This window comes from Xenopus laevis, chromosome 3L, assembly GCF_017654675.1.
Source record: "Xenopus laevis strain J_2021 chromosome 3L, Xenopus_laevis_v10.1, whole genome shotgun sequence".
NCBI classification, from domain to species: domain Eukaryota; kingdom Metazoa; phylum Chordata; class Amphibia; order Anura; family Pipidae; genus Xenopus; species Xenopus laevis.
The window spans coordinates 100,764,409-100,790,522 of record NC_054375.1 but is presented as its reverse complement, the minus strand read 5'-3'; the positions used below and the strand labels follow the sequence as shown (position 1 = coordinate 100,790,522).

Here is a 26,114-nt window from a genome sequence, read left to right as displayed (position 1 = left end):
TTCCCCCGCCAGAAGTTAATAGAGTCTTTAAAGCCCATTTTCGATAGTTCAAAGTAATTGTAATGATTTTGTTCAAGCTGCATGATCAGGCTTCAGAATACAGGATATGACCAATAAAATGTACAAGCTAAGCTTCTGACGGCAGAAGTGAGATCAATCTTTAAATTATCAAACAGGCAACCACTAGGTAAACGTTCTGACGTGAGCTATTTTGTTTGATCTGGAGCTCTGATTATGGGCAGCATGTATTTTCTGTGTTTTTTACCCCCTGCCCCTGGCAGTGAATTAAAGATTCATTTATTAAAGGGCATGTAAAGGCAAAAAAATAAATCCTATTTTTACTTTAATGAAAAAGAAACCTATCTCCAATATATTTTAATAAAAAATATGTACTGTTTTTATAAGAAACCTGACTGTATGCAGTAAAATTCTTCCTTCATTTACTGTGGATAGGAATTGTCAGATGGTCCCTAACTGCTCTGCAGGGAAACAGTCAAACTTATGAACAGCAGGGGGAGCCCCCACCTTACTTTCCAGCCATGCTGAACTCAAGCAGCTTTGTTTGTTTCCCTGTAGAGCAGTCGGCTACTGTGTAGAGATTTGTATTGGATTTTATTTTTGCCTATACATCCCCTTTACTGTTTCCAACTCCAGCTGCAGGGACAAAGTTCATGGAGCCAGATTTAAACAGATAAACTGGGATTCTATTTGCTTCCCCTTGTCACTCCCCGCCCTCCGTCATGACCCTGACTTTCCCTTTCCTATAATCTCTATGGTTGATGTGCACTGGCGCCTTCACACAGTAGCGAGTGTGTACACACACGCGCGCTTACAATGGGGGGGGGGGATAGCTGACCAGGCACCTAGGTCGCCTTGTCATCTTGGCCCGGCCGTGCAGCCACTGGATCTGCAGAGTTGGAGAAAGTTTGTATTAAACAATACAAAAACTATAAAATCCATATTAGGTAACAAGACAACACAGGACCCAGTGCAGTCTGCCTATTCTGATTATTAATCAGTCTTGCTGTATCGGCTTCTGGCAGATATTATTTCACTTGTGCTGTTTTAATAATTGATGATAAGCAGCCCAGACCACACTGAGCATGTGCACAGTCTTGGTCTTGCAAAGATGTATAACAAAGTTTCAAGATGGTGACCCCCTGTGGCCAACTTTGAAAGCATAAATCATTTGTTTGTTTAGGCTTGTGGTGCAGTAAGTTCAGGTTTATGTTTAGTATAGAAGATAAGATTCTTTATTTGTCACATGCATAGTTATACAAGTACAACATGCAGTGAAATGCATCCTTATCCCCTTTATTAGACTGTGCAAAGTTAAAACATACTAGTTAAATACTACAACTAAGTACAAAAAATTACCATAAAAAAAGTCTACATTTTTTTAAAATTAAGTATAGCAGCAGAGCATATGTAGTACAAGATGAACCATGTTATGTACATAAGTGACGGTGAGTGAAGATTGTATAAAAATATAAAATATAAAAACAGCAGTGCAGTACAGTACAACAAATAACCATGTGGTGGTGAAATAACCATGGTGATAGCGAAATAAAAGAAAACTGTGCAGTAACAGTACACAGTATTAAAGTGCAATGTATGTGGATTGTATAGTACTGTATTGTGGTGACTGAATGTGTCACATAGATCAAGTAGGTGCAAGTGAAAAAAGTAAGGGGGTAGGAGATATGGGTAAAGGGACATAAACCATATTATTTACATAAGTGTCAGTGAGTGAAAGTTGTATAAAAAAGTATAAAAATATAAAAAAAAACAGCAGCGCAATACTGTACTGTAGTGATGTAGAGTGTCACATAGGTCAAATAGGTGCAAGTGAGAAAAAGAAGGGGGGGAGGGATTTGGGAAAATATGGGTAAGGTGGCATGTCCTGGTGCAGCAGTCTAATGGCCTGAGGATAGAAACTCCTTTTAAGTTTCTCATTTCTGGCTAGGATACTGCAAAACCTTTTCCCTGATTTTAGTAGGTGAAACAGCCCATTACTGGAATGTGATTAGTCCTTGAGAATCCTGAGGGCTTTGGTCCTGCATCTCTTGGTGTAAATGTTCAGCAAGGATGGAAGAGCTGACCTGCAGCAACTTTCTACTGCACGTATCACTCTCTGAAGCGCTTTGCGGTCCTGGACACAACTGTTTCCAAGCCAGGATGTAATGTTCTGTGTTAGGACACTTTCCACTTTCCGAAATGGATAGTATTTAGGATATTCGAAGAGACCCCAAACTTCCTCAACTGTCGGAGATGGTACAAACAAATCATTTCTAACCTTGTTCTATTTTAGACTCTACTTCCCCTTCTTCAACTCTACTTCAACTTTTTTTTAACCATCCCTATCTACTCTATTGCACTTCGCCTGGTCTGAGGTAAGTAAAGTCTGGCGCAAGAGGTAACGTTCACAATAATCTGCAAGTTAGTGAATTAGCGTAGTTACGTCCCTTCGCCATAACGCAAATTCGTCTGGCTTCTGCCAAGTAGCGCTAGAGTAGGTCGACTTCGCTAGCGAATTTACACCAGCATCCATTAGTGAAGTGGCAAAATGACGTCATGCTGGTGAATTTTCGCTAGCGTTAGTAACTTCACCCTTTAGTAGATTTGTCCCTTAGCACTAAGATATTGCAATGTTTGTAAATGGATTCATGCACTACTGATATTTAGTAAACAAAGCATGAAACCAGTTTTATTAGAAACCAAATAAAACTACTCTTTGCCTTCTTTGCAACCTGCTCCAAGTCAGGCTTCACAGCAGCTGAGTATCTATTTGCTTTACTGTTTGCCAACACATTTTAAGCAGGATAAAGTCATGATGCCCTGAATGCTTGACTTAGGGCTTTCTGCACAACAATGTTTTCCATCTGGTTACTTATGCTTTCCTGGTATATTGTTACATTTTACAATCAACTCACTTGGCTGCGTAGAATTTAATTGTGGAACACTGTAAACAACTGTAAAACTACACTATGAAAAAATAGCATATAATTTTGTGAACATGAACATACGGAATAGCTGTATAATAAGTTGTACCGTAAGTACGGTAAAGACAATAAAGAGAAATCAAAGTAAAAAAAATCATCATCATCTATTGCAAGTAGAACAATGAAAGCATTATCTGTGATTGGTTGTTATGTTGTACTACACTTGTGTTAGAACAAACCAGCTGCAGTGAATACGTTAGGGCTAATATAAGATCATAGGCCAAAGTTACACAAGTTAAGATAAAAATTTCAAAAATAAAAGCCCTCACTGGTCGTTGTTGGGAATTTAGCACCTTAGTTTATGAGCCACATTGACACATTTTCCTCTTACTAAGACTATAATATTACCTATGGATCCTATTTAAAGCTCTTTGTTAAATACTAGAACAACAGAATGGAGAAAATAAAGCCAATATTTTTGTCTTTGCTACCTAATCTGCAGTAATGAATCCGCAGAGAGATTCTCTGAGTTCCATCAATTAGAGTTAGACAAACTCGGTCTGACACCAGCACGCTATAGTTCTGACGACATCCCCTTTGAGAACTACTGGCTCTGTTAGCAAACATTTCCTAATTTGTCACCAAGAGACATATTAAATTAAATGTTACCAGACTGAGCTCAAGGGCAAAAATGGAAATAGCAACATTAATATCCTGACAGCTTTTAACAAGGGATTCTAAAACTACCAATTTTAATTGTATTATGATTATTTCCAAGAGACACAATTTATTCTGATAGCTGTGGGGCAAACTTATTTAACAATGTATTTTCTTGCAAACGATTCCTTTATCAAAAGATAACTGTCCCGAGGCTTTTTTCAGTAAAAAAATATCATTTTATTTAAATTAGCATTAAAACTCAGATACATACTGACCCCACCAGGCACACCTTACGCGTTTCGCACCCTCCGGCGCTTAGTCAACCTATGACTAAGTGCCGGAGGGTGCAAAGCGCGTAAGGTGAACCTGGTGGGGTCAGTATGTATCTGAGTTTTAACGCTAATTTATGACTAAGCGCCGGAGGCTGCGAAACGCGTAAGGTGGGCCTGGTGGGGTCAGTATGTATCTGAGTTTTAACGCTAATTTAAATAAAATGATATTTTTTTACTGAAAAAAGCCTCGGGACAGTTATCTTTTGATAAAGGAATTGTTTGCATATAATTGCCTGAGAACTGGGGCGAGTCCCTTAGGCTTAACTAAATTGGAAATCAGATGTGGACTCCCAATTGATGTATAATATAATGTATTTTCTTGCACAGAATAAAAGAGCCAGTTTTAGTCAGTGACTGTACAATACTTTTTGCATAAGTGTGCTTCTACTTTTCTTTGTCCTTTAACATATTATGTTATATTAACATGTCATTTCATGGCACAAAGCAGCAACAACGCTAATCTATTTCTATATTAGTGTTTCTTCAGGTTACTGGCTGCTCTTTATGTTGTATCAGCACCACACACAGGGATACAAATTACTGCTATTTAGGCTCAATCCAAGGGAAATATTGAATGTAAAGCCCTGTTTATTTCATTTACAACAATGAATTTAATGTAAAGGTGTCACAAGACAGAGACACACACATTTTGTTACTAAATTACATTTTGTGGGGTAAGTCACTTTTCACCAAAATGCTAAATAATTTAGACAAAAATAAATAAATATGACTACTAATTTCAAAAATTCTGTACAGGTATAGGATCCATTATCCGGAAACCCATTCGCCAGAAAGCTGCAAATTACCAGAAGGCCATCTCCAATAGACTCAATTTTAAGCAAATAATTTTTTAAAAGATTTCCCTTTTCTCTGTAAATAAGAAAAAAACTACTTTGTACTTGTGGGTTACTACACTGCATGAATCCATATTGGTGGCAAAATCCTTTTGGGTTTAATTAACTTTTAAAAGATTTTTAGTAGACCAAGGGGCAGATTCACTAAGCGCGAATTTGTGCTAGCGTCCGTTTCGCTCACATCACAACACTTCGCCAGGCGTAGATTCAACGCTTATTCACTAAAATCTGAAGTTGCGACCAGGGCGCCGAACGCTGGCGAAGTTGCGCTAGCGTTACTGCAGCAAGCGAATCGAAGTTGAGCTAGCGTTGCCTAATTTGCATACGGTGGGAAGTTAAAGTTGAATGGACATATATGTTGCAGCAAATACATTACACTACACAAGCCCGGGAAACCTAAATAAAATAGAGTTGTTAATAGGGTTGTTATATTGCCATATTGTTGTCCCAGTGTATAGTTTATGTGCCATATGTTAGGAAATGTAGGGGGGAAGCCGGGTACCCCAGAAAAAAATTTACAATCTTTTGCAGCCTATCACCCTGAAAAATGAAATGTCGCCAGCGTTTTTTGGGACTTAGAAAAATTTCAACCCTATCTACTCTATTGCACTTCACCTGGTCTGAGGTGGTGAAGGGAAGTCTGCAAGAGGTAACGTTCAGTAAAATCCGCATCTTAGTGAATTTGCGTAGTTACGTCCATTCGCCAGAGCGCAACTTTGCCAGGCATAAGGGAGCAAATTACTGCTAAAGTCTATCTCTTTCGCTAGCGAAGTTACACCAGCGACCATTAGTAAATTGGCGAAGTAACGAAATGAAGTCACGCTGGAAAATCTTCGCTAGCGTTAGTCACTTCGCCCTTTAGTGAATCTGCCCCTTAAGGTGAAACCCCCAGGTCCTGAGCATCCTTGATAACAGATTATTTTCTTGTACTTTACAAGCACAGCACTAAGGTGACACAAATGACTCCATCCAAAAACAAATCATCTGTAAAGCTACAAATTTATTGCTGCTACTTTTGATTACTTGTATTTTTTCTCAAGCATCTGATTCTGCAGCACCCCAACTGGATGTGGTTGGGGAGTATATAAATATTGCCTGGCAAGGTCTAGCTTCATTCTGCCTGAATTTAAACTGATGACAAAGGGTAATCAAAAACTGCACCTAAGCTTTCACAAAGTGGTTGTATCAGTTTGTACAGTTTGTAGAGCTAATTGTGCTCACAGTACCAGTTACTGGAATATGGTGTTTGTTTAGAACTAATTGTAGTAAAGCTGCTGTGATTATATATAGACACATACAGCAATGAGCAGAGGTAAACATGTGAATCTTGACTGATGATGTCTCAGTAATATATTGGTACGTACATGTATGTAATGATATATGTAATGGACTTGTGTTTGTAACTAATCATTTGTGACTGCCAGCTAGTTAGTACCCACTAGACATCATTATTTTGGTGCTGCCTGGAAATCACAAAATTCATTGGTTCCAACAGTAGAATTATACTAAATATAGCTATCCCTATGTGGCTTATTAGAAATTCAATAAGGAGTAATAGGAGAATTGTCGGGAGAATAAAGCTGTGTGATCTGTGAAGTACGCGCAACTTCGGAACTGTATTGATCAAGGAGTAATAGATAACACATTTGATTCCTTAGAGGGAGTTGTTCACCTTTAAATTAACTTTTAGTATGGTGTAGAGAGTGATATTCTCAGACAATTTGCAATTGGTTTTCATTTTTGATTATTTGGGTTTTTAAATTATTTCGCTTTTTATTTAACAGCTCTCCCTGTTTGCCATTTTAGCAATCTGGTTGCTAGGGTCTAAATTACCCTAGCAACCATTCATTGATTTGAATAAGAGACTGGACTATGAATAGGAGAGGGCCTGAATAGAATGATGAGTAATAAAAAGTAGCAATAACAATCCATTTGTAGCCTTACAGAGCATTTGTTTTTAGATGGGGTCAGTGACCCACATTTGAAAGCTGGGAAGAGTCAGAAGAAGAAAGCAAATAAGTGAAAAAAAACGATAAAAAATAAATAACGAAGAACAATTGAAAAGTTGCTTAGAATAAGCCATTCTATAATATATTAAGGGTAAGGCCACACTGGGCATTTTGGGGAGATTTGGTCGCCTGGTGACTAATCGCCTCGTCTTTGTGGCGACCAATCTCCCCAAACGCCTTCCCTCACTCTGCGCTGGCTAAAATGAAAAAACGTCAGTGCTAATCACACGCGGCGATTCGTTTTCCGAAGTCGCCGGAAGTTTCTTCGTGAGGCAACTTCGTTCGACTTCGCAAAAGGCCAGTGTGGCCTTACCCTAAAAGTTAACTTTAAGGTGAACCACCCCTTTAGAAACCATACTTATCTCACACACATTAATATCACTGTTACAGGCATACACCTTGATTCCAAACATTAGTGATCGGATCAGCCCGATATCACCCACCTGAATATGGGCATATCGGGGAGCAGGACCGCCATTAGAAATCACAGGGCCCCATACGACAAAATTTCCTGGGCTGCGCCTACCGCAAGCCCCACCTACAGGTCCGCCCCCCACCACACAGTAAAAAAACAAAAAAAATATTGGTGGCTAGGGTTCCCACATGTTAATAAAAAATAAAAAGATATTGGTGGTCAGGGCCCCCCATAAAAAAAATTGTGGCCAGGCCCCCCCATTAAAAAATAATGGTGGCTAGGACCCCACATGAGAAAAAAAATTGGTGGCCAAAATTGGTGGCCAGGCGCCCCTCCCACATTATAAGAAAATTGGTGGCCAGGGCCCCTTGCCTTCCGAAATCAGCAGCTCTCAGAAAGATGGGGGGGCCTGGCTAATCAAGTAAGTGTGGCGTGGTCGGGCCCCCCTTACCCTCGGGCCCCCTACAACTCTCCCCCCTGTCCCCCCCCCTGATGGCTGCCCTGTCGGGGAGAGATACGGCAACATCGCCAAACGGGCGGATCTCTCTGTGTATGGTCAGCTTTACTGCTTTAATGTCAGTTATAGACAATATAGCATATTAATCTATATAAATATTTGTATATATATATAAGAGCATGGAGATCATATACACTACAAAGTTTAATGCTGTGGACTGCCCTTAAACACTCAACTTAACCCTTATTTATCTTAATACAGTTTCAAAAACTGTATAATGATCTAAACATTTAAAGGATAGTTGATGCCTATTTACTTTGGTTGACAGCAGGTTGCATCAACAGGCAAGCAAGAAGTGTGCCAAGTGAATCACATGCAGATAGCACTTTAAATACACACCCCAGAAGTGACACAGCCTTCACTCTGAAAAGTCTAGATCCAACTTGCACCCAATTCTCATTAACATTAAAAAGGGATAATGGTATCATTGTTAAAAAAAACATGGCAATGATTCCATGATGCACACTGTGCAAGTAGCGCTGTATAAATACAAACGACCCCTATAGTCTGTGGTATTCTAAGATAAACATTGTGTTTTTTTAAATTGTTTAAATTTTATGTCATGCAGCTTAAAGTCATGGAATTTGACAAATATCTGGTTACTAGAGTGTAATTACCAAACAGACCAGACAGCATTTTGGATGTAAATTGTATGTAAAGATGGCTACAAATATAAGCATAAATACAAGAATAATGATAAAAGCAAAACATTTTTTTTGGTTCTCGAGTTTAGTGATCTGACAAGCAGAGATAGAACAGGAAGGCCAAGATTTTTTAAAACTGTAACAATAAAAAATACAGACTGAGAATAAGTCAAACATATTAAATATTTATTTCAACCTGAACTTCTTGTTTAACTGGCTAAACTAATAAACCTCTTTATATGATGGGAGGCAGATTCCTTATCACACGGTCCCAAGGAATTAAGTGTACATTTCACACCCACAAGAGGTATTTCACATTACAGTCAATTGGCAATTGTGTTCTTTTGTTTTTGTCTCCTACTTATCTAACAAGTTTGATCAGTTTCAAAAGGAATGTAGATGTCTGGAATTGTAGGTGCAGATTGACAGGCTGGAGTGTGACTGGTGTGCTTTAAAGGAACAGCAACACCAAAAACTGTTTTAAAGAAAAAATAAATTAAACTGTTTTAAAGAAATTTAAAAATTGAATGTCCTGTTTCCCTGCACTTGTAGAACCAGTGTGAAAGACTACTATAGTTTATATAAATAAGATGCTGTTTAGCCATGGGGCAGCCATTCAGGCTATAAAAGGAGCATGTTTACATAGCAGATAATAGATACCGGTAAACTCTTTAGAATACAAAGGGTTTAGTTCTGATACAGGAATATAAACAGTGGTCAAATGTAATTTATGGCTTTCTACGACACTATGGGGGGAATTCACAAAAGTGTCGGGAATGAAAAAATGTCTTTAAAATGTCGTAGAAAGTGTCGTAGCAACAGCCGACAAATTCACAGAGCATTTCTCCGCCAATTTTCCGACATGTGCGACACTTTTGAATTAGTGTCGTTAAAAGTGGGCGTGGTTTTTTCGGCGCCACTTTTCCCGCCATTTTTATGAATTACTCGTAAACTCATTTTTTTTACCGACAATTTTTCAGACACTTTAGGCTCTCCAAAATGAAAATGTCAGACAAATTGTCGTTTAAAAAGTCTTGGTAAATGTCGTTTGTACGATGAAAAGATATACGACATTTTAGAAAATTGTCAGACTTACGAGACATTCAGAGATGGTAACATCTGCCTTTGTGAATTTGCCGTTTATACGACATTTTACAAATTTGTCGACCGCCACTTCTGGGTTACTTTTTTTACCGACACTTTTGTGAATTCCCCCCTATGTAATGAATACCTCTCTCATATAAAATAGCACATTTGTTGCCCAGAAATAGATTATTTATAGGTTTCCGGATCAACAGATACAAACTTTAAGGGGAAGATTTAAGTGTGAAATTAGAGCAGTACAATTATGCCACTCTTGATTCATTCTTATGGGATTTTTAGGGGTGTATTTATCAACAGGTAAAAATTAGACTTCTCCATTTGATAAATACACCTCTTAAAAGGAATGGTGAGTGGTGGAATTTTACTTTGATCAGTATTGATGAGCAAATCTGTTTGCAGAGCTGCGAACAATTAGCGACATTCTTTTACACGCAACAATTTTACATGTGCGACAATTGTTCTCACTCATAATGCATTAAAGTCAATTGGTGTTTCTTCTTCTGGCAATATTTTTGTTGTGGCAAATTTTTCCAGGGAATTTTGCCTGCCGAAAAAATTTGTTCATCACTTGTGGTGAGCTCTACTACACATTTACACATCTGCCCCTAAATGCTCAAAACAAATATTTTTGCCATTAAATTATATCATATTTGTCCTTTAGGGCAATGTCACACCAGGAGATTAATTGCCCGCTACAAATTTCTGCTTTTGTGGGTGACTAATCTTCTGTAAAAGCTTTCCCACTGGCAATAATCTGAATCGCTGGTGGAAAGGGTGGTGGCACACAGAGAGATTTAGTCATCACCATCAAGAATGTGCTGGCGGGATGGCATAAGCGTCGCTACAGTTTTCCGAAGTCAGAAGTTGCCTCACAAGGAAATTTTAGATGACTTTGGAAAACTGAAGCAATGCTTGAGCCCATTTACTGCTTGTAAGCGTGGAGGCCTATTTATCACAGTCTCATTTTAGACGTTTTAGAGGTTTTTAAAACCACTAATAAACTCACTTTTAGGGATGTAGCGAACGGCGGAAAAAATGTTCGCGAACATATTCGCGAACTTGCGACAAAACATGCGAATAGTTCGCGAACGTCGCGAACCCCATAGACTTCAATGGGAAGGCGAATTTTAAAAGCTAGAAAAGACATTTCTGGCCAGAAAAATGATTTTAAAGTTGTTTAAAGGGTGCAACGACCTGGACAGTGGCATGCCAGAGGGGGATCAAGGGCAAAAATGTATCTGAAAAATCCATTGTTGACACAGCGCTGCGTTTTGTGCTGTAAAGGGCAGAAATCACACTACGTCACTCAGGTGATGTTTCTAGACACGGAATGTGAAAAAGCTCACACAGCTAGGTGGCACTTGGTTAAAGACTGGGCAAACAATGCCTGCAAGGGCAATGTATAGACTACAGCAGTGGATACGGAATATATTATTGCTGCTTGGAAAACGTCACTCAGGTGGTGTTTCTGGAGACGGTATTATTATTGATATTTAGACAGAATGTGAAAAAGCTCACACAGCTAGGTGGCAGTTGTTTGAAGAACACACTGGGCAAACAAATTGAAACAATGCCTGCAAGGTCAACGTATACACTACAGCAGTGGATACGGAATATATTATTGCTGCTTGGAAAACGTCACTCAGGTGGTGTTTCTGGAGACGGTATTATTATTGATATTTAGACAGAATGTGAAAAAGCTCACACAGCTAGGTGGCAGTTGTTTGAAGAACACACTGGGCAAACAAATTGAAACAATGCCTGCAAGGTCAACGTATACACTACAGCAGTGGATACGGAATATATTATTGCTGCTTGAAAAACGTCACTCGGGTGGTGTTTCTGGAGACGGTATTATAATTGATATTTAGACAGAATGTGAAAAAGATCACACAGCTAGGTGGCAGTTGTTTGAAGAACAGATGCAGATGAGAGATCAGCAGCAGGACAGCTGCCCACAGCAGCTACATACAGAGCACTGCAGTAGAAGGTAGATTACTAGCCAGCAAAGCTACCTAACCTAAAATGTCCCTCAAATCCCTGCAGAGTTCTGTCCCTACAATACAGAGCAGTATCAAGTAGATTACTAGCCAGCAAAGTTACTATCAACTGTCCCTCAAATCACTAACAGCTCTCTCCCTACACTAGCTCTTCCAAGCACACACAGGCAGAATGAAAAAACGCTGCAGGGCTTCAGTTTATATATGGAAGGGGAGTGATCCAGGGGGTGTGGTCCAGGAGGGAGAGCTTCCTGATTGGCTGCCATGTATCTGCTGGTCTGGGGTGAGAGGGCAAAAATAAGCGCCAGCTAAGGCGAACCCAAATTGGCGAACGTCGCGCGACGTTCGCGAACATTCGCCGAACGCGAATAGTCGATGTTCGCGCGAATTAGTTCGCGGGCGAACAGTCCGCGACATCCCTACTCACTTTCTTTAAAACACAAATACCATTGAATTTTTTTTAAAAATTGAAATATAAAAAGTATGAACAAAAACAAACAAACAATGAACGGCAAACTAAAATAATTGTTTTCTTTTTATCGTAATTTTTTAACATGGCTGTTTAGTTGGGATTGACAGAACAGCAGAAGTGTAAGTTACTGATACAGGAAGCATTGATGCCTCTCTTGATGCCTCTTTGTTCCGTTCAATTGCTCCTGTCATATTCATATTCATGTCCCGTTTAGGGCAGAGGCACATGTGGAGATTTGGGGAGATTAGTAGCCTGGCGACAAATCGGCTCTTTTTCAGGTGACTAGGAAATAGCAAAGGAAACTTCAGGCCACTTCGGAAAACTAAGCTCTCTGAGTGCCATTCCGCCGGAGATTTAGATTCTAGCCTGCAGGGAGGCAGGGAGGGGAGATTAGTCGCCCGAAGAAGAGGCAATTTGTCACGGGCGACTAAATCTCCCCTAATCTTCTCGTCTGTCTCTGCCCTTAAACATTCATAACATGAAAGATCAATTTGCTTAATAAATTGATTTGTGAAAACCTTGCTGTTCAGAGAAGAGAAGTCTTCTCTCAAAAACCATTGTTTTATTACATGCAAGCAGCATTATATGGGTAGATAATGCTCAGACTATGTAATGAATATTAGAATACAATATACTGTACTTTTGTAGAAAAGCAAAGTACTGTCACATGTGAACAGTTGCATGTATCCCCAAGTAATTATACATGTTTCATTTTTGATTTGTAAAATATTAAATACATCTCTAAGCACCACACAAGCCTAAGGTTTTGGACAAATTGATTAGCTATTTGCGTGTGCCCTGCAAGTATTGTAGGTGCTGAGACTCTTGTGGTAATGAAATACAAATTTGCATGAGATCTAGTAACCCATAGCGACTAATGATATGTTGTATATTAAACAAGTAACTGTTAACTGCCACTTAGTTGTTACGGTTTCCTGTTACAAACAATGCAAATTTTATTACCTTACGCTGAGTTGCAAAATAATTAAATATATAATTTGGGATATGGAAACTGCTGTCTCAGTAGCTCACTCTATGCAAGCAATCCTATTTTATATAGTAGTGTATAATGTTGCCAGGATTGAGTCAGGGAGGTAGAATGTCTGAACTCTGCAGCACAGTCATGTCAGTAAACAAAAGAAAAAGAAATGTGGGAGTATCTGTAATAAGCATAATAATACAAGATAGGTTAAAATAGCAAAGGAGCAAATGTGCAGTAAGGATACCTGGCTAGGCTGAAGGCACATAACATAAAGGGGCAGATTTATCAAGGGCCGAAGTGAATTTGAGGGAATATTCTAAGTTAAAAAATTTGAAGTAATTTTTTGGATACTTCAACCATTGAATAGGATACTACGACTTCAACTTCGAATTTGTTTCGAAGTAAAATCGTTCGAATATTCGACCATTCAATAAGTACTGTCTCTTTAAAAAAAACTTCGACTTCAATACTTCGCCAAATTAAACCTGCCGAAGTGCTATGTTAGCCTATGGGGACCTTCTAGAGCAGTTTTCTAAGTTTTTTGAAGTCGAAGAAAAAACTTTCGATCGATGAATGAAATGGATCGAACGATTTTACTTCGACTGCAAAACGGTCACATTCGGTGAAAAAAACTTCGGCTTCAATATTCGAAGTAAAGCCATTCGATGGTCGAATTTCAAAGTATTTATCACTTTGAAATTCGACCCTTGATAAATCTGCCTCCTAATGTAGAAACTAATGGCCTCTAGCTTCATAGTGTAACTACTGTATAACTATAAAACTAATACAAACTACATGAATACTGTGGATACTATTTGAGCTTAAGTGCTTAGGTACGAGTAAGAGAGATGCCGGGCTGCCAGGGGATAATTCTACAAGGCTTTATGATCTGACAGTGGGACAACATCTGAAAGAAAATATAGATAATTTCTCTGATCATTTGTTTAACGATAACGCAGAAGTAGTAAAGTTTAAGATTTATGCCGACACTGTTATGGTAATTTTCCAGCAATAATCCACTAGCATACTCGCGCGGCCACTTCTAACTTTGCTTTGTATCTTTAACCTCCCAAACAGGTTGGGTGAGCCCGTATTGAAACTAGCTGTTTAAAGCACCAGACGAGGAAAGCTGAGCACAGGTAAGAACTCTTCACACTCTCTCTTTTAGATATTTGTTTTTCCATTTCTATTTAGACTAAAATAAATGTCCCTCTGTGATTATATTTTCCCATGTGAGTTCCTAACAATCTTAAAATTGATTCAAAAACAAATTGTTCTATTTCCTGAGGGAATGCATTGTTTGAGAAATCTTCTTGCAGATATTATTTAAGGAAGTAATTGCTGTGAATGTATATCCACAACCCTCCAGCCAGAGGCTCTCTAAATAAGGATGGTTTTAGTAAAGCCATTGTTAGCCTTGACGTAAAGTGTCACTTGATTTAATGTATCACTAAATGAAGGGATAATACCAGTGCTTACTACAAATGTTTGAAGCAACTGTAACTTATGGCAATCCCATGTATCAGCTGGAAGTTACATCGGAATAACAACACTTTTGCTATACTTGTTATACTTGCTATACTTGCTGGATATATATGTTTCGTCTGTGTGTGTGTGTGTGTGTGTCTCTATAGTCCAGGTCTGCTCTGGTTTAGGGACATACATTTGTGTTTAAAGCTTCAAACTCATATTTACATATATTGCACCCCTGTTGTAAAATATAAGAATTACGGATACAAGGATATAAATCACTGATAAGTTTCATGACCGTATAAAAGCACAAGGCCAAAGGTCAAGTGCTTTCATACAGGACATGGGACTCCAAGGTGCAGTGGCATAACTATAGAGGAAGCAGACTCCACTGTTGCAGGGGGGCCTGGGGTACAGGGGGGGGTCGACTTTATATATAACATAAATATCCCCATCCCCAGCCACTCTTTTTCTTTAAATTGTTGTGCCGGGCCACACAAGCAGGTGGTGCTGGTGAGTTGCGGCCGAGAGCTGCTGTGCAGGCCAGACCGTTCATATGATTTTTTTTATACAGGGGGGCCTGGAACCCTCTTGTTACACCACTGCCAAGGTGACTTCTAATATCCCCATATTTTACGACAGGGGTACAGTATTTATTATAAATACTGTCATGTGATAGAAATCACTAAGCACTGTTTATAAGGATATTATTTACTAGGGATGCAACGAATCCAGGATTCGGTTCGGAATTCGGCCTTTTTCAGCAGGATCGGCCAGAATCCTTCTACCAGGCAGAACCAAATCCAAATCTTAATTTGCATATGCAAATTAGGGGCAGGGAGGGAAATCTCATGACTTTTTGTAACAACAAAAGGAAGTAAAAAATGTTTTCTCCTTTCCACTCCTAATTTGCATATGCAAATTAGGTTTCAGACTCAGTTCGGTAATAAACATTTTAAAAATAATTTCCTTTTTCTCTGTAATCTTAAAACAGTACCTTGTATTTGATCCCAACTAAGATATAATTAATCCTTACTGGAGGCAAAACAATTCCATTGGGTTTAATACATTTTTATTCAGGGCCTTAAATGTAGAAGTATAATAATAATACTACAGGTGTGGGATCTCTTATTCAGAAACCCGTTAGCCAGAAAGCTCCCATAGACTCCATTTTTCAAATCATTTATTAAGTGGCAGATTTATCCAGGGTCGAAGTGAAATCGAGGAAATTTTCGAAGTTAAAAAATTCTTAATTCAAAGTAATTTTTGGACACTTTGACCATCAAATAGGCTACTACGACTTCGACCTTTCGATTCCAAGTAAAATCGTTCGACTATTCGACCATTCGATAATAGAAGTACTGTCTCTTTAAAAAAACTTTGACTTCAATACTTCGCCAAGTTAAACCTGCCGAAGTGCTATGTTAGCCTATAGGGACCTTCCAATGCATATTTCTACGTTTTTTGTATTTAAAGGAAAATCGTACAATCGAACAATAAAATAGTTTGAATCGTACGATTCATAGTACGATCGTACAATGGAAAAAATCCTACGAATTCGACTTCGAATTTCGTAGTATTCAATTCGATGGTCGAATTTCGAAGTATTTTCCACTTCGAAATTCAACCCTTGATAAATCTGCCCCTAAATGTTTAAATAATTTTTAGATTTAAGGTATGGGAATCTAAATTTTGCAAAGTGCGCTTATCCAGAAAACCCTTCATTGTGGGGACAGATTTATCAAGGGTCGAATTTCGAGGGTTTATTCGACCCTCGAAGTAAAATCCTTCGAATATCGAATTCAAAGGATTTACCGCAAATACTTTGATCGAATTATCAAATAAAATCGTTCGAATTGAACGATTCGAACGATTTTAAGCGATCGATCGAAGTGCTGGGGAAGGTCCCCATAGGCTAACATTGAACCTCGGTAGGTTAAAAGCGGCGAAGTATAAAGTCGAAGTACTTCAACTATCGACACGATATTCACGTGATGAACTTTTTTCTCACTGAATTGAATCTGGCCCATAGTTTGTTAAATTTTCTTTTTAGATATTTCATATTTTATTTAGTCCCATAACCATTTATTTTGTTTTATGTTGTTGCTGAAAACTTTGAAACAGTTGAGGCAACACATAGCCGTTTGTGATTTGCATGATTTAACAAGCTGATTCCAGAACAACAGAAACAAAGAAATACAAGGTTGGCTGGAGGAGAAAAAAAAATAACCTTTATATGTAATAAATATTTTCCCAGGTGCAGCAGCCCATAGTAACCAACAGATGACTACCCACTGATCATTGCTATGGGTGACCTCTAGCAAAACTTTGCACCCTGTATTGTATAACCCCAGCAATATCAATAAAATAACAAAATCCTATCTGGAAACTTTCACTACAGTTTAGGTGCATCATTTTAGCTTTGAGATGTAGTATACCCCATTTTTCAAGTACACATTTTTGAACCTGCCCAAATATCAAACCCTCCACCAGCTGGTAACAGCATTTTGATTGCAGTGTGTGCCATAGAAGAATTCCCTAATTGTTTTATTGTCACACTGTGGGTTCATGAGAGTTTAGCCTTTGCTTGTCTACATACCTTCAGAAGTTTATATTACCCTCCCAAGATGCATTTAAACTCTCTTTTTTCTCTTGTTCTCATATACCATTTGGCACTGCACTAAATCTGCTCTAACTGACCTCCATAATGTCTTATTTCTGGTGACTTCCCAGTGCTTCTCTCTCTATCCTTTTGGTACCAGACTCACCTATATTACAAACATTGGAGTCTAGATCCGATGGCCTCTAGAATAGATGCAAAAACTAGCATTAATATGGAATTCTGGTGTTAATTTATAAAAGCATGTCAATTATAAACAACTTTCAGCAGCAAATGGGAGTCTAACAAGTTAAAACTCACCAGCATTAGGTCTTTAAAGCATTTGCTTAAAGAGCAAGGGCGGGTACTTATCACCATTATCGATATCCTGTCTGATGCATGAATATGCTATATATATATATATATATATATATATATATATATATATATAGTCAGTAATGTGATGAACTTTTTTAGATTATATGTGGGAATATACGTACAGTCCCTGAGATGGAAGCAGGTGGATGGCTCTCTAGTTAAACTAATATTAGCTGAATGCTATTGTATGAAAGCATTTATAATACAGGCATGATAGTCTGCCAATGTTTTAAAACAATCACACATACTACTGCCACTCCTTTTACTAACTGACATACACTCAAGAATGTTTTTATACTGCGTTTGGGTCAATAATGCCTTTCAGGTTGTAGAAAATGTTATGGTTGACTCTTTATAAATGTTTTTAAGTTTAGAGTTTAGCGTCAGTCTATCTGGATGAGGTTTTGTGGCCCCCTTTTTTAATGAAGAGAGAGCTGTTGTAGGGCAGAAAGACTAAATACTGTAACAGGAAGGCAAGTTAAATATAAACCTTTACTACGTTGTAAATAAATAAAGGCAAAGTACAGATGTGTCTTACTTAAAGGCATAAAGCTGTATAACACTTTTGTATTTGTACCTGAAAGCTACAGGCTGTGTTTACTAGCATGCAGAGTAGCACAGTGAATTGGTGGCCACCATCACCTTCTGCTCAATGTCCTTTTCCCAGCAATCTCTGACCAGAAGCATGAGTAGTTGAGGCCCAACAGACTTGCACATGGTTCTGGCACAAGTGAGTTGAGAAAGTAATGTCAGCCCAATGTGCTTCTCTGGTTTTTACTAACAGGAAACAAATTCTGGAGGGGGCCCTTGATAATTTTTTTGAAACTTTTTTCAAAATGCATGCCCCATATAAAATTAAAGATTTAACTGTGAATTTACAAAACCATTTATGAACCTACTGTTGAATGCAGTGATAAATCATATAATCTCTTTCTGTTCTTCTTCCCAGAATTAGTTGACATGGGTCTAGCGGGGGCCGATTCTAAGCTGAAATATGTGCATTTAATTTTGCTTCTGTTGGTGACTGGTGTAATTATTCTGGGACTGGTCTACTTGAATGAAACATCGCAAAAAGTGCAATTACAGGTAAAAGGTTTTTTTAAAATTGTATTCAGTCTATCAAATTATTATTTCACATATTGCTTATAAATATGGAAATTTCCCATTATTTATTTAAAGGAAGATTTTTAGTGTACCCCTAAATAACAGAACATTTCTGTAAAAACTTCTCACCCATTCATGAAGTGTAGAATGTAGTGCCAAATTCCATTTCATTAAAGCTCTACCTCTCCCCAGAGTCTTGTGCACTATATAAATGCCACAGTAAACCATCATTCCAGATGACTGATATGGACTCACCACTAAGGGTGACCTGGGGGCATCCATCAATAGGGCTATTTTGCAATTATAAAAAAAAATTACGCTGCAGTTTCAGTTCAGTAAGCCTGGCATTTATTTCTCTTTTTTTTTTTTTAGCAAAAGGTTTTATTTATGGAAAAGCAAGCACACCATATAGTGGCTGAACGGTCTATAATACGAACTAGAGCAAATCATTTACAGGGGCTGGTAGAAAACCAGAAGAATGATATAAAAAACATTCAAGAAATCTGTAATTCACATTTAGAAGAACAACAGCAAGAATGCTCAATAACAAAGGTAAGTATCAATCCATTTTGTTTCTTGTCACCCAAATTAAAAAAAACAAAAAGCATTTAAGTGTGGGTCTGGCCAGTCCTACACTCACTTACCTGCAGCTTACCTTCTTTCCAATTCTATCCAGCTTCAGTCAGGTGACCCCAGAGGTGGCCAATAAAAGGGCAACCATTTGGGAGTTTTAGCCTTGAAAGCAAGCAAGTTGCAGGTAAAACTTAGTATATAACGCCTCATACAAGCAGGACCAGACTGAGAATTAAAATAGGCCCTGGCATTTCAGGTACACAGAGGCCCAATCAGCCTACATAGAGGCTCAAACAGCCCCCACCAGCCCACTAAATAGTGATTTTCTATGGGACCTTATAGCAGCCCCTCTGGCATTTGCCAGAACCCACAGATTGCCAGTCCGGGCCTGCATACAAGTTATTGTTATAGTCATTGTCAGGCTGAACCTTCATGACGCACTGCCTTGAGGTGACACCACAGTTTGCTGGGGCAGGGACTTGTGTATAATATTTGTGAAAAAAATATGTTGGTGCTATAAATATCAGGAAATATTTATAGAAACATAAAGAATCTTTCAAAAACAGCAGTAACCAATTGAATGAATGTGATAGAAGGAGCAAAAATAACATCACTATTTTTTCATGTTGCTAGGATTTAAACATGTTTTTAATATTACATTTCTCTGTTTAGAATGACCTACTAAAAACTATTTCCACAAATGATAAAGTCATCATGAATCTAAAACGTAAGTTTTCCTTTATTTGTCAAGTGCCAGATTTACATGCTTTACAGGTATGGGACCTGTTATCCAGAATGCTTTGGACCTGGGGTTTTCCAGATAATGGATATTTCCTAAATGTGGATCTTCATACCCTTAGTCTAATAGGAAATCATTTAAATATTAAATAAATCCAATAGGCTGGTTTTGCTTCCAATAAGGATTAATTATATCTTAGTTTGGATCAAGTACAAGATACTGTTTTATTATTACAGCGAAAATCAATTGTAAAAATGTGGCTTTTTTTTGGATAAAATGGAGTCTATGGGAGATGGCCTTTCCATAATTCAGAGCTTTCTGGATAACGGGTTTCCGGATCCCATACCTATGCTTTAAATTTAATCCAGCAAAATAATAAAAGCTGAATCAATTTCCAGTACCAGAAGTTCTTTCCTTGCATGAGATAAAATTCTTGTCCTCTGGAAAGATCCTTTATGAAACAGTTTCATAGAATTGACTGAATAGTTTATTTGTGGGTACTACATGTTCTAGTTACCCCTATTTGCCTGTATGAAGCAAACATCCAAATGCCCCCAAAACTGAATCTAATATACACTTTCCACATATTATATGTAATTTGCATGTGGATTATCTAGAATTATACTGAAGCATTTATGCATATAGCAAACAAAGTATTTACAAATTAAACATTATCTTTTCATCATGACTGATTTTATATACTGGAAAGTCAAAGTCTTCTGTATTTACAGGTGATTATGAGCTTTTACAGAAACGTTTTGATTCATTGAATTTGCAAATGGAGGAGTTTGAAAAGGCTCAGTCAAGACTATTAGAAAAATTCTCCACCCAGTCGTAAGTGCATAATTACATATTACGTGTTAAGTATGCAGGTCCGGACTGAGAATTAAAATAGGCCCTGGCATTTCAGGTACACAGAGGCCCAAACAGCCCACATAGAGGCCCTAACAGCCCCCACCAGCCCACTAAATACTGACTTTCTATGGGACCTTATAGCAGCCCCTCTGGCATTTGCCAGAACTCACAGATTGCCAGTACAGACCTGTAAGTATGTATTTATATAGTGTATGTATTTTACACAAGGGGTTGTTCACTTTAAATTAACTTGTAGTATGATGTTGGGGATCACTGATGTAGAGAGTGAATTTGCAATTGGTTTTCATTGTTTTGCAATTTCAGCGCTCTGGTTGCAAGAGTCCAAATTACCCTAGTAGCCATCTATTGATTTGAATAAGAGACTGCAATATGAATAGGAGAGGGTCTGAATAGAATAGAAATATGAGAAATAAAAAGTAGCAATAACAATACATTTGTAGCCTTAAAGAGCATTTGTTTTTTAGATAGGGTTAGTGACCACCATGCTGGAAAGAGTCAGAAAAAGAAGGCAAATAATTCAAAAACTATTAAAAGAAATGAAGGCCAATTGAAAAGTTGCTTAGAATAGCCATTCTATCACATAATAACAGTTAACCTAAATGTGAACCACCAATTTAAAAATAAGGCCTTCCATAGAATCACGTGTTTAGCTCTGCAACAATAGGTTGGCCCATTAAAAAATGTTAGTAAACATGAGAAATAAGATTATGAGAAAAGTTGTGATTATGTTCACTCCAAATTTTGATTTTAATAAATATGCCCCTAAATTAGCTAGACATATAGTCAAGCTAACAGAAACCTGCAGTTGTGTGTGTTTATTGTGGTACATGCATAGTCATTATTTGTATTTATGTGTAGTTCCCTCTTGGTGTTTGTTTTGCCCTAATGGCTGTCAGAGTGATTCAATTATAATTGATCCCATGAGCTCAGTACTGCAACAGTCCAATCCAAATACTACATACTGCAATACTATTAGTATACAATAATACATACAATCCAAATGGCTCTATTTAATCTGTTGTTGTCACTTATGATCAGAAGTTCAGTGAGCAAGGTGCAATATCACTGTGTTTTTCCCCATAATGCAACTTTTTTCCAAGAAATTCAGTGCTGTTGTGGGTGCAAGGGGCGTTATGTCTGATGCAATTGCACTGCATGTGACACATCAAAATTACACCATTGCATTCACACTTCTCAGATGCAATTCTGCCCACAGTTTTCCAATTGGCTTAATTTACAGTTTTCATTTCAAGAGTGATGTGTGCACCAGTTCTTCGTGTGCAGTGCTTATTGACACATGGGGCAGATTTATCAAGGGTCAAATTGAAATGTCGACTAGGGAGTTATTCAAATTCGATTCTAGCTTTTCAAAAAATTTGATTTAGATTTTTGAGATTGATCATACTCTGGCCCTTTAAGAACTCAATTTAGACTATTCGCCTGCCTAATTGCTGTTTAAGTCAATGAGAGAGACGTCCAGGGATCAATTATGAGTTCTTTGCAGCCTTCCTGACATCGAGTTTTTAAAATTCGAATCCGATTTGAGTTTTCGGGTTGATCCTATTCACCGGAGTTTAAAAAATGTGATTTTTATAACACATTTCGATTTCAAGTTTATGGGAGTTAATGGGAGTTTTAAAAAACTCACATGAATTCGAAATTCGACCCTTGATAAATGTGCCTCGTGGTGCTGAAGGAATCCTGGACCTACTGCAACCTCCGGACCAAGCAGTAGCTCCAGAGTTGCTCTGCGTCGTTGGGTGCAACTCGATCAATTCAGAACAGGAGGCAAGATGTGAGCAATCAAGTGCAACTTACATAGACACTTTTTTTAAGCATGTATTTTTAAAATTTTCTTTAAAGGACACAATGTATGAAGGTGATCAATCTGGTTAGTGAACTTTGTAATGAAAAAAATGACAACAAATTAAGAAAAGTGTCAGTATCAAATATAACTGATGGCATATTCTTAAAAAGGACTACAGTGGCAGAAGAACTGAACAGAACTCAGGAGATATTCCTAATATCAAATGCCAGTTCCACTAACAGCTCAGAAAAGCTAGTGAGACTTGAAGCTCCACAAGGCAGAACCCTAAATAACAATTTAACAAATGATTCAGGTGAGTTCGAGACCATATCACTGGGTTTGGAACTGCATACACAATTTAGAGTAAGTAAAATTGCATATTATTACCATACTATTGTTATTTATAACATTCATTTTATTTATATGATATGGGTACTTATTTTTATTCCACAAACATGCACAAAAACACACACTCACTCTTTCTCTTTACTGTTTATCATTACTGTTTTTAGTACAGTTTTCATCCCCATGAGTCATTTTTTTCCACCTTTATCCACATTTCCATGCATTTGTTATTTCCCTTTTCAAAGGAGAAGGAATGTCTGTTTGCACTTGGGGGTGCCAAATGTTAGCCCCCCCAAGTGATTTTAGTTACTTACCTGGTACCGGGGCCGGTGCTCTTATCAGCACAGCACCACGAAGCGATCCTCCTTCCGTCTTCCATTTTCCTTTGTGTGGCTGCGCATCCGCATTAGAATGAAAAGCCGAACTTTAACTAAAAAGTTGGCTATTTTGTTCAACTGCGCATGTGATTGCCCCAGGAAATTTGAAGAAAGAGGAAGCCAGAAGAGGATCGCTCCGTGGTGCTCACTGGTATAACCTTGGGCCGGTGCAGTTTTCTTCTGATAGCAGAACCGGCCCGGGGTTTCAGGTAAGTCAATACAATCACAGGGGGGTGCCTAACATTTTGCAACCCCAAGTGCACGAAGCCTTTCCTTCTCCTTTAAGATGCACGTTGGCAAAGATGGCTAAATATATCTATTTTTGTCAGAACATGGTCTGTTTACTGAAGTAGTACCAACCTTGCTAGAAAAGTCTCAAAACATAAATGTAATTCTGTTACACAAAACTGCTCACCAGGAAATATTTGATACAAAATTAAACATGTGGGGAAAGAATTTCTGATAACACTAATGATAATTTTTACCAGAGACTTTTCCTGATACAAGTCTAACAAGACAAAGAAATGACCTACTGTACTAAATTAGACCCAAAAAAATCTTTCCATCCAAAAAAAAAAAGCTGGGAAATGTAGCCAGAGCTCAATCTCTGAGCATTAATGGTGGCATTTATTTTGCTTTGTAATTTCGAAAAACGGTCCGCACACACCAATATTGCAGTCGGGGATTGTGCCCCTTTTATTAATGCCACCAACAATCAATAATCAACGTTTCGGGGGGACACAGCCTCCCTTCTTCAGGGATCCTGAAGAAGGGAGGCTGTGTCCCCCCGAAACGTTGATTATTGATTGTTGGTGGCATTAATAAAAGGGGCACAATCCCCGACTGCTATATTGGTGTGTGCGGACCGTTTTTCGAAATTACAAAGCAGTAAGGTGACCTGGCAAGGTCAACGGAAGACCAGCACCACTACGCAGAATAAGTGGAAGGAGGTGTGCGGTAATATAAAATGGCATTTATTTTGCCCCACAACACCATCATTTTTTTTATTGGTCTCAGCAAAAAATGTAAGGCAATATGTGCCAAGAAATCATCACAAAAATTGTCGCACTTTAGTCAACAGACTCCTTGAATCTACTTTTTGTTCTCATGGCAGCAAATTAGTAGCAGAGTGCTGTATTAATGGGTAATATATGTGTAATATGGGCACTCATTAGTAAACAAATCAGTGCTTGTTCTTGCTGTACTCTCCTGTTTTTAGAATAACAAAACAAAATCAGTTTAAGTCTGGTAAACTATTGTATATTACATTTTCCTTAATATAATTTGCAGGTGACAATAACACTACAGCTTCCATTGAAACATTTGAAAACACTACCCAGATGCTTTCAGCAGATCAAAAACAAGACGAGGAAAGCAATATTATTGTTGAATTAGAAAATAGGCTGATTGAGGACATTGTAGAAGCAGATGCTATAGAGAGCAACAACATTGACAAGCTCAATGACAATTTTGAAGATGATGAGGATATCATGACTCTCCTACTACAGGAGAAAAAGAGTCAAAACATGAAAAAGCTTGAAGATCTTCAGACAGAAAAAAGAAATGAATTTATTAATAACCGTGATGTTGCATCAGATCACAGAAACAACACAAATGTGCAGGCAAAGCATACAACTCAGACACAAGAGCAAATTATTCCATTTTCAAACATTAAAAAAAAATTAAGTCCAAAAAGAAAGGAGACAGATAACATGAATGATATGGAGTCAAAGCAAGAAAAAGCTGCTCAAGAATCAAGTGCATCCAAAGTAGTTGTCTTGAAAAATGAAACTGCACAAGTAAAAGTGAATGCAGAAGCAAAAAACAATATTTCTGAGCTGCTTGAATCCATGGAAGTTGAGCACTCTGCAAAATTAAACCGCTTGAAGCAGTCTGATAATCAAATAAATATCACAGTCCCAAATTTAGTTCCAAACCCAACTACAAATGTCAGTTTAGCAAAAGAATCATATTTGGATACAGATAAAAGAGCTAAAAGTGAAAAGGAAGGGTACAGCACAAGAAGGAATGATGGAAACATCATCATAAATACTGTAACCAATAAAGAAAAAAACAAGAAACCAACTGCAAAGTTAAATATCCCACAGGCTCTTCACAAGGAAAACATACTCACAGTAGGAGAGAGAAAAAATAACAATTATAAAAAAAATGAGCTAAATCAGTTATAGAAGAGTCAGTCTTAATTTGCAAATGATCTGGAACATTCCATAAAAAAATTCCTAATGTTGTCAAAGTTGACTTTTAATTACTATAAAGGAGTCTCAACAGTTGCTCATAGAAACTATGGAGTTGTTCTTAGATGCAACAACAAACTGCAGGAGTTAGGGTTTTTTTTAGAGATGCTAAATCTAAGCACGTTGTCAAATTTTGAAGCATTCAAATCAATTTTAACTGTTTGCCAACTTGAAGTCATGTGACCTTACTACTCTTGACAACTGAGCATCATATTTTTTTTGTTCTTAGATGATGCAATTTTTTTTATTTTTCTCATCTTTGAATATGCAAATTAGAGTTCTGATTCAGATGGATCCTTCATGGAGAATTTGGTATTCAGAAAAGTCCAAAAATTATACATTTGGTGGCAAACTATACATTACCTATAGGGATGTTTACATAGAAGCATCCAGCAAAGAGAGCAGTGGAGGGTCACAACTGTTTACTGTGATGTTACAAAATTGCACTAGTTTTCACATGCATCGATCTTCACGGAACTGCAGAAACATTATTGGTTTTTGACATTTTTGACTTAGATACAGGATATACAGTAGGTTAAATACAAATATGGTTTAAGCAGCACATACATTATTTATTGCTTTACATGTTATCATTGCAAAATTAGGGATGTTAGGTATTGAATAAAGCTAAATAAAACAAAAAATACAATTTTTAATATA

The 26,114-nt window shown here is 37.8% G+C and overlaps 2 protein-coding genes across 4 annotated transcripts in view; one reads left to right on the top strand and one right to left on the bottom strand.

The window, feature by feature from the left end:
* LOC108710289 (olfactory receptor 1020) overlaps window positions 1-18,095 on the bottom strand; it is a 26,663-nt gene extending 8,568 nt beyond the window's left edge. Inside the window, exon 1 of the mRNA XM_041585579.1 lies at window positions 18,021-18,095. Within this exon, the coding sequence (XP_041441513.1) occupies window positions 18,021-18,095 (75 nt within the window). The remainder of the gene's footprint in view (window positions 1-18,020) is intronic.
* On the top strand, window positions 13,641-26,114 carry LOC108711338 (rho-associated protein kinase 1). Of its 3 annotated transcripts, none has more exons than XM_018252977.2 (8): window positions 13,641-13,764; window positions 14,009-14,070; window positions 18,328-18,464; window positions 18,855-19,034; window positions 19,728-19,782; window positions 20,526-20,628; window positions 22,534-22,790; window positions 24,490-26,114. In XM_018252977.2, the coding sequence occupies exons 3-8, from the start codon at window positions 18,339-18,341 to the stop codon at window positions 25,386-25,388; spliced, it is 1,620 nt and encodes a 539-aa protein (XP_018108466.1). In that variant the 5' UTR covers window positions 13,641-13,764; window positions 14,009-14,070; window positions 18,328-18,338; the 3' UTR covers window positions 25,389-26,114. The 3 variants fall into 3 exon arrangements, with proteins under 3 accessions (XP_018108466.1, XP_018108467.1, XP_041442657.1); XM_018252978.2 differs by having other exon boundaries at window positions 13,746-13,764; window positions 22,648-22,790; XM_041586723.1 differs by lacking the exon at window positions 13,641-13,764 and having other exon boundaries at window positions 13,990-14,070.